The sequence below is a fragment of the Tachyglossus aculeatus genome, chromosome 10 (assembly GCF_015852505.1).
Source record: "Tachyglossus aculeatus isolate mTacAcu1 chromosome 10, mTacAcu1.pri, whole genome shotgun sequence".
Taxonomy (NCBI): domain Eukaryota; kingdom Metazoa; phylum Chordata; class Mammalia; order Monotremata; family Tachyglossidae; genus Tachyglossus; species Tachyglossus aculeatus.
The window spans coordinates 29,845,743-29,854,716 of NC_052075.1; the positions used below are offsets into that span (position 1 = coordinate 29,845,743).

Here is an 8,974-nt window from a genome sequence, read left to right on the forward strand (position 1 = left end):
CCTTCACCCCCAACATCAGTGGCTCTAAATTGAAGTCTTCCTTCCCTCTTCATGTGCAGGGAGTCAAAAACATTCCCTAGAAATGTTCAATGCCTCCACGGTGTACTCAAAGATCATTTTGAATTCAATAACTATGTCCTCTCCATAGAGAATCACCAGCAAGTGTCCTATCAATTCCTTCACTCATGCCATCAAATGACTCTAACTTTGGCTCTTCCGTGATCCATTGCAGAAAGTCAGTGCTGCCTCCCAAGAATGCCCAACGTCTCCACGATGAGGAAATTCCTCCTGCTGGGTTTCTCGGAGGTCCGGGAGCTGCAGCTGGTCTTTGCCACGCTATTCCTCCTGGTCTACCTGGCGGCCCTGACGGGGAATCTCCTCATCATCGCCCTCACCGTCCTCGACCAGCGCCTCCACACCCCCATGTACTTCTTCCTCAGGAATCTGTCCGTCATCGACCTCTGCTACATCTCCGTCACCGTCCCCAAGTCTGTCTTCATCTCCCTGACCGATCGTAGATCCATCTCCCACCTGGGCTGTACCGCCCAGGTGTTTCTGGTATTTCTGTTTGCTGTTTCAGAGGCGGTCGTCCTCACGGCGATGTCCTATGATCGCTATGCCGCCATCTGCCACCCACTGCACTATGAGCTCATCATGAACAACTCGGCCTGTGGAAAAATGACGGCCGCCTCTTGGCTCAGCGGGGTGTTGCTTGGAGTCTCATTTGCAGCTTCATCTTTATCTCTGAGCTTCTGTGGGTCCAACATCATCCAGCATTTCTTCTGTGACATCCCCTCCCTGCTGAAGATCTCCTGCTCCGAGGACCACGTTGCCATAGATGTGAGCATCACTGGTGGGTTAGTTTTAGGTGTCGTCTGCTTCATCTTCATCATCTTCTCCTACGTGCACATATTCCATGCCGTGCTGAGGATGCCGACTTCTGAGAGTCGGGCCAAAGCCTTCTCCACCTGCCTGCCTCATCTTGGCGTCGTCACCGTCTTCTTCTCTACTGGAGCGGTTGACTATCTCAAGCCCGTGTCAGACTCCCCCTCGACCCTGGACCTGCTTGTTTCCGTGTTCTACACCGTAGTGCCCCCCTCCCTGAATCCCCTCATCTACAGCCTGAGGAACAGGGACATGAAGGCCGCTCTATGGAGAGTCCTGAAGGGGAAATCCCTCATCCCTCCTCTAAGGGACACAATGTCTGTTTCCTTTTGCTGACTATCCCATTCCTCATCAGAGTTCTGGCCGTGGGGGTATCCAAATAAAGAGTTTTCCAACGAGAAAGTCCAGCGTCTGATGATTTGTCAATGTCTGGGACAGATGTTGAGAAGCCGTGTGCAACTGTAAGCCTGGTGTGGGAAGGGATTGTCTCTCTTTATTCTGAATTGTACTCTCCAAGCTCTTAGTACAGTTCTGTGCACCCAGTAAACACTCAATAAATATGATTGATTGAATGAATGAATGAATGACAAGTGATTATTTGGGCAGCAGCATGGCTTAGTGGAATGAGCATGGGGCTGGGAGTCATGAGACTTGAAATATCTGCCCGGTTCTGCCACCGGCCTGCTGTATGACCTTGGTCCAGCCACGTAAACCTCTTTGGGTCTATCTGTAAAATCGGGATTCAATATGTGCCCTCTCTTTCTCTTACAATCTTAGCCCTTGGTTCAGGGGACCTGTCCCATCTGATTAGTTTGTTTCTACTCCAGTACTTGGCAGTCTTTAACAAATTAATTCTTAATAAATTCAATAATGATAATGTTGATACCACTACTGATGATAATGGTAATTCTACGAATTTTAAGATCACTCTGGGTGGTTATGAAAATCAGAAAATCAGAGGGTGACAAGAGATGCAGTCATGTAAAATGTTCCCCACATTTGTTTTGATGCCTGTTATTCATTCATCTATTCATTCAATCGTATTTATTGAGTGCTTACTGTGTGCAGAGAACTGTACTAAACGCTTGGGAAGTACAAGTCGGCAACATATAGAGATGGTCCCTACCCAACATCGGGCTTACAATCTCCCCCTTTGAGACTGTAAACCCGTTGTAAGCAGGAATTATCTATATTGGAATTGTACTTTCCAAGCGTTTAATACAGTGCTTTGCAGACAGAAAGTGCTCAATAAATATGAGTGAATGAATGAATTTGACAGATCATATCCTTGCTTCGAATCCATTCGTTCATCCATCCATCCATCCATCCATCCATCCTTCAATCCACGCACCCATACAGGCATCCATAATAATAATAATAGTGGTATTTCTTAAGCGCTTATTATGTTCTGGGCACAGTACTAAGTGCTGGGGCAGATACAAGCTAATCAGCTTTTACACAGTCCCTATCCCACATCGTGCTCACAGTCTCAGTTCCCATTTTACAGATATGATAACTGAGGCACAGAGAAGTGAAGTGCCTTGCCTATGGTCACACAGCAGAAATTCCACCCATCCATCCATCCATCTATCAATCCATCTACCCACCCACCCTTCCATCCATCCATCCAACAATACATACATGCATCCATTTATCTATCCATCAGTCAATGATATTTGTTGAATGCATCTTGGGTGTAAAGTACTGAGAAGCAGCATGGTTCAGTGGAAAGAGCACGGGCTTCGGAGTCAGAGGTCGTGGGTTCATATCCCGGTTCCAACAATTGTCAGCTGTGTGACTTTGGACAAATCACTTAACTTCTCTGGGCCTCAGTTACCTCATCTATAAAATGGTGATTAAGACTATGAGCCCCCCGTGGGACAACCTGATCACTTTGTAACCTCCCCAGCACTTGGAACAGTGCTAAGCCATTAATAAATGCCATGATTATTATTATTATTACTATAGTGAACCCTTCAGAGAGATCAAAATAAATTAAACACTATACCTGCTTTCCAAGAGCTTAAAATCTAACAGAGGAGATAGACACAAAATTAATTCATGAGAGGACAGAGAAGAGAATGAAAAGAATGGTAAATAGATGACTATGTGCTTAAAGAGTACATTATAAAATGATAAGAGTACTTTTATAAAAAAGCCACTATGTACAAAACTATAGTGTTGGGTGTGAGTGCAAAAATGGAGACGTGGTTTAAGATGCTGATTGGAAGTTGGGAGATGACTTAGAGAGAGGAAAAGTGAATCTTGTGAGGCATCCTGGAAGTGATGGGAAGACAGAGGGGCTTTGAAGATGGGGGAAAGCTGTGCTCTGATTGACTGGAAGCAAGGAGGAGGAAATGTGGGCTGACAGATTATTTCTCTATTTTCCATCAATGGTATATTTTGAAAGGGGACAGGGCCATTCAGAGGAGAGAATGCAATGACCTCCTCATCTCCCGTTTGGTACAGTGTCTCAGCTCTGAGATAGAAGAGGACGAACCCTGAGCTACAACCTGTTCCTTCTGAAACCAGGGATGCTCCTGTCGTGTCCACCCAGTCAGTATCAGTGATTCCTTTCCATCACCCCATTCTCAGAACCCCTCAGCACTTTCAAAACTTGGGTTGGTTCACAGTCCTATTGGTGGTGACAAAGGAGAAATTTGCTTCAAGCAAAGAATCTCCACTTTGTTTTCCCTAGCTAAGGTGGTCTTCAGGGCCACAAAGGAGAACATTTGAGATGAAAAAGAGGAAATTTGCATTAAGAGGAAAATCACCTGCTGCAGTTTCTCTACCTAACGTTTTCAAGGCCTGAAAAGACAGTATTTGAGGTTAAAAAAGGAGAATTTTGTTTCAAGCAAAACCTCTCCTCCTTATTTTTCCCACCAAGGTCTTCAAGGCCTCAAAAGAGAGTAGATGAGGTGCCAAAGAAGAAATCCGTTTCCCTGCACATACATCCTCTGGTCCTTTCTCCACCTAGGGCCTTCAAGGTCTTTTAATTGAGAATGAATACGAGAATATTTGAGGCAAAAAGGAAGAAACCTTCTGCATGAAAATGATCTCGGCTTTTCTTTCTCTGCCTGAGGATTTCGAGGCCTCTGAAAGAGAGTATTTGAGGTGAAAAAGGAGAAGGTTTGTCTCATGCACACAATCACCAATTTATGCTTTTCTAAGGTCTTCAAGGCCTCAAGAGAGAATCTTTCCAGGGAAAAAGGAGAAATTTGCTTTACACAAATCATTTCCTGCTTTCATTATTATCACTAAGTTTTTGAAGGCCTGAAAAAATGTGATGTGGCATTTTTTTAAAAAGGAGAATTTTCCTTCATGTAAAACCTGTCCTGCTTATTTGTCCACCTTAGGTCTTCACGGCCTTTGAAAGGCATGTGAGAGGTGAAAAATGATCCATTTGCTTCATGCAAACAAGCTCAAGCTTTAATTCCTTTAAGTCCTTCAAGGCCTTACAAGAGAATGATTTAGGTGTAAAGGGAGAAATGTGCTTCCGGTGGCAGATATCAATCAATCAATCAATCAATCAATCAATCGTATTTATTGAGCGCTTACTATGTGCAGAGCACTGTACTAAGCGCTTGGGAAGTACAAATTGGCAACACATAGAGACAGTCCCTACCCAACAGTGGGCTCACAGTCTAAAAGGGGGAGACAGAGAACAGAACCAAACATACCAACAAAATAAAATAAGTAGGATAGAAATGTACAAGTAAAATAAATAAATAAATAGATAAATAGAGTAATAAATATGTACAACCATATATACATATATACAGGTGCTGTGGGGAAGGGAAGGAGGTAAGACGGGAGGATGGAGAGGGGGACGAGGGGGAGAGGAAAGAAGGGGCTCAGTCTGGGAAGGCCTCCTGGAGGAGGTGAGCTCTCAGCAGGGCCTTGAAGGGAGGAAGAGAGCTAGCTTGGCGGATGGGCAGAGGGAGGGCATTCCAGGCCCGGGGGATGACGTGGGCCGGGGGTCGATGGCGGGACAGGCGAGAGCGAGGTACAGTGAGGAGATTAGTGGTGGAGGAGCGGAGGGTGCGGGCTGGGCAGTAGAAGGAGAGAAGGGAGGTGAGGTAGGAGGGGGCGAGGTGATGGAGAGCCTTGAAGCCCAGGGTGAGGAGTTTCTGCTTGATGCGCAGATTGATCGGTAGCCATTGGAGGTTTTTGAGGAGATATGTCTCCTGTTCATTACTCCACTTTAGGCCTTCCAGGTGTTTTCACTGAGAACAAATATTTGAGGTTCCAAAGGAGAAATTTGCTTCATGCAAACCATCTCCAGCTTTTATATCTCCATCTGAGGTCTTCAAGGCCTCCGAAGAGAATAGTTGAGGTGAAACAGGACAAATGTGCTTCATGCAAAATCATCTCCTGCTTTTATTTGTCTAAGTCTTCAAGAATTGAAAAGAGGATATTTGAGATGAAAAAGGAGAAATGTGCTTCATGCAAGGACTTGCAGCTTAGATTTCTCTACTGAAGGTCTTCAAGGCTAGCAGACAGAATATATGAGGAGCGTAAGGAGAAATCTGCTTCATGCAAACCATCTCCAGCTCTTACTTCTCTACAGAAGGTCGTCAAGGCCCAAAAAGAGAATATGTAAGGTTATGAAGGAGAAATTTACTTCATGCCAATCATCCCCAGCTTTTATTTCTCTTCTTAAGATCTTCAAGGCCTTAAAAAAGGATTTATTTCAGGTGAAAAAGGAGGAATTTGCTTCCTGCAAAGACTTCCAGCTTTGATTTCTGTACCCAAAGTCTTCAAGGCCTGAAAAGAGAATATCTGAGGTATAGAAGGGGAAATTGGCTTCATGCAAACCCTCTCCAGCTTTTATTTCTCTACTTAAATTCTTCAAGGCCTTAAAAAAAGAGAATATGTGTGAGGAAAAGGGAGAAATTTGCTTCCTGCAAAGACCTCCAGCTTTGATTTCTCAATCCAAGGACTTCTAGGCCAAAAGAGAGAGTATTTGAGGTTCATAAGGAGAAATTCGTTTCATGCAAACCAACTCCAGCTTTTACTTCTCTTGTACAGTCTTTGAGGCCTCAGAAGCAGGTATTTTAGATGAAAAAGGAGAATATTTCCTTCTAGCAAACAACCTCCAGCTTTGATTTCTCTATTGAGGGTCTTAAAAGGCCAGAAAAGACAATAATTGAGATGGAAAAGGAGAAATTTGCTACAAGCCAAGAGTCTGCAGTTTTGATTCCCCTTTCAAGGGTCTTCAAGGACCAGAAAGAAAAAGGAGAAATCTCATGCAATCTCCCAGTTTGTATTCCTCTAACATCTTCAAGCTCTTCAAAGAAAATATATCTAGTGCAAAAGGAGAAATGTGTTTTATGAAAACAATTTTCTGCACTATTTTTCTACATCAGATCTTCAAGGCATGAAAAAATGATATGTGGGGTTCAAGAAGGATAGTTTTGCTTCAAGAAAAAGCTGTCCTGCTCATTTGTCCCCCTTAGGTCTTCAAGGCCTTTCCAAGAGAATATATGAGGTGAAAAATTATTAGTTTACTTCAGGCAAACAATATCCAGGTGTTATTTCTGTAAGGTTTTGGTCTTCAAGGCCTCCAAAGATACCATTCGAGGTGAAAAAGGAGAAATTTGGTTCATGCAAGCCAATTCTAATTTTGATTTCACTAAAAACTTCAAGGCCATCAAAGAGAATATTTAAGGTGGGAAAGGAGAAATCTGCTTCATGAAAACAAACTCTAGCTTTTATTTCTCTAAGGTCTTCAAGGCCAGAAGAGGTAGTATATTTGGTGAAAAAGGATGAATTTGCTTCATGCAAACCATCTCCAGCTTCTACTTCTCTGTCTAAAGTCTTCAAGGCCTTAAAAGAGAATATTTGAGGAGGGAAAGGAGAAAATTTGTTTCATACAAAACAACCTCCAGCTTTAATTTCTCAATCTAAGATCTTCAAGGCCAGAAAAGAGAATACTAGAGGTAAAAATGGAGAAATTTGGTTCATGCAATCCAACTCTAGTTTTGATTAATAAAGACTTCAAGGCCTCCAAAGAGAAAATTTGAGGTGGTAAAGGAGAAATTTCCTTCATGCAAACAAACTCTAGCTTTTATTTCTCTAAGGTCTTCAAGGCCTGAAGGGATAATATGATAGTATACGACATTATGAAAGGAGAATTTTGCTTCATGAAAAAAATGCCCTGCTTATTTGTCAACCTAAGGGCTTCAGGGCCAACAGGAAGAATTTATGTGGTGAAAAAGGATGAATTTTCTGCATGCAAGCAATCTCTGGCTGTTATTTCTCTATACAAGGCAGACCTTCAAGGGCAGATATACTTCCTGTGCACTACTCCTCTTCAAAGTCTTGTACTTGAGAATGAATAGAGAATATTTGAGGTGCAAAAGCAGCAATTTGCCACATGCAAACCTTCTGCAGCTTTTACTGGAAAACGGAGACAGTATCATGCGGACAATCTCTATGTCTCTAAGGCCTTCAGGGCCTCAGAGGAGAAGATTTCAAGTGAAAAGGGGGAAATTTGCTTTGGGAAAAACAATTTCCTGCACTCATTTATCTAAATCAGATCTTCAAGGAATTAAAAAATATATATGAGGTTAAAGAAGGAGAATTTTGCTTCATGAAAAAAACTGCCTGCTCATTTGTCCACCTTAGGTCTTCAAGGCCTTTCCAAGAGAATATATGGGATGAAAACTGTTTAGTTTGCTTCATGTAAACAATCTCCAGTTGTTATTTCTGTAAGGCCTTGGGTCTTCAAGGCCTCCAAAGAGAATATTTGAGGTGAATAGAGATTAATTTGTTTCATGCAGTCCAACTCTAGCTTTTATTTCTCTAAGGTCTTCAAGGCCTGAAGAGATAGTGTATGGTATTGAAAAAGGAGACTTTTGCTTCATGTAAAAAATGTCCTGCTTACTTGACAACATAAGGTCTTCAAAGCCATTAAAGAGAATATCTGTGGTGGAAAAGGAAGAATTTGCTTCATGCAAACCATCCCCAGCTTTGACTTCTCTATACAAGGTTTTCAAGGAAGACCTTCTAGCACAGATATACTTCCTGTGCATTCCTCCACCTCAGTCCTTCAAGGCCTTTTATTTGAGAATGAATGGAGACTATGTGGTGGTGTAAAAGGGAGAATCTCCAGTATTTTCCTTCTCTAAGGTATTTAAGACCTCAAAAGAGAATAATGGAGGGAAAACAGAAAATGGGTTTCATGCAAACCACCTCCAGCTTTTATTTCTCTACCGTAAGGTCTTCAAGGCCAGAAAGGAGAAGAATCTAGATGTGAAAGGAGAAATTTGCTTCATGCAAAAATCATCTCCAGCTTTTATTTCTCTGTCTAAGGTCTTCAAGGACGCAAAAGAGAATATTTGAAGTGGAGAAACTGCTTCATATAAACAACCTCCAGCCCTTATTTCACTACCTAAGGCCAGAAGAGAGAATATGTGATGTGAAAATGGAGAAATATGCTTCATGCATACAGTCTCCAGCGCTTACATCTCTAAAGGTGCTCAAGGCCTGAAAAACAGAATGTTTGAATTGAAAATGGAGAACTTTGCTTCATTAAAACCATCTCCTACTTTGATTTCTCATAATGAATGTCTTCAAGACCTGGAAAGAGAATATGTGTGTTGAGAAAGGACAAGTTTTCTTCATGAAAATAATCTCCTGCTTTTGTTTCTCTGCCTAAGGACCAGAGAAGGTAATACATGGAGTTCAAAAAGGAGAAATTTATTGAGACAAAAACCCACCTCATAATATTCCACTTAAGGTCTTCAAGACCTGAAGGGAATTTTACGAACTTGAAAAGGAGAAATTGGCTTCCTGCAGAAGCACCTCCTGTGTAATAGTTCACTTCAGGCCCTCAAGGCCTCTGAAATGCGAATGAATAAAGTATATTGGTGGTGAAAGGGAGAAATTTGTTTCTTGCAAAAAACAACAACACCTGCTTTGATTTCTCTCCATAAGGTCTTCAGGGCCTGAAAAGAAAATGTTTGAGGGAAGAAAGGAGAGGTTTGCTTCATGCAACTAAATCTCCTGTTCATTATACCGCTTGAGGCCTTCAAAGCCTTTTAATGGATTTTATTTGACTCGTTGGGTCACTTGGGCCCCGAAC

General features: G+C 42.3%; 1 protein-coding gene across 1 annotated transcript; it reads left to right on the forward strand.

Annotated features, from left to right (window-relative positions):
• Positions 1-255: 255 nt before the first annotated feature.
• On the forward strand, positions 256-3,455 carry LOC119932848 (olfactory receptor 14A16-like). The gene is made up of 2 exons (XM_038751968.1): positions 256-1,202; positions 3,443-3,455. The coding sequence occupies exons 1-2, from the start codon at positions 256-258 to the stop codon at positions 3,453-3,455; spliced, it is 960 nt and encodes a 319-aa protein (XP_038607896.1).
• The last annotated feature ends 5,519 nt before the right edge of the window (positions 3,456-8,974 follow it).

Excerpts from the sequence above, each read along its gene's own strand:
- LOC119932848 (XM_038751968.1), top strand. The coding sequence starts at position 256 with ATGCCCAACGTCTCCACGATGAGGAAATTCCTCCTGCTGGGTTTCTCG.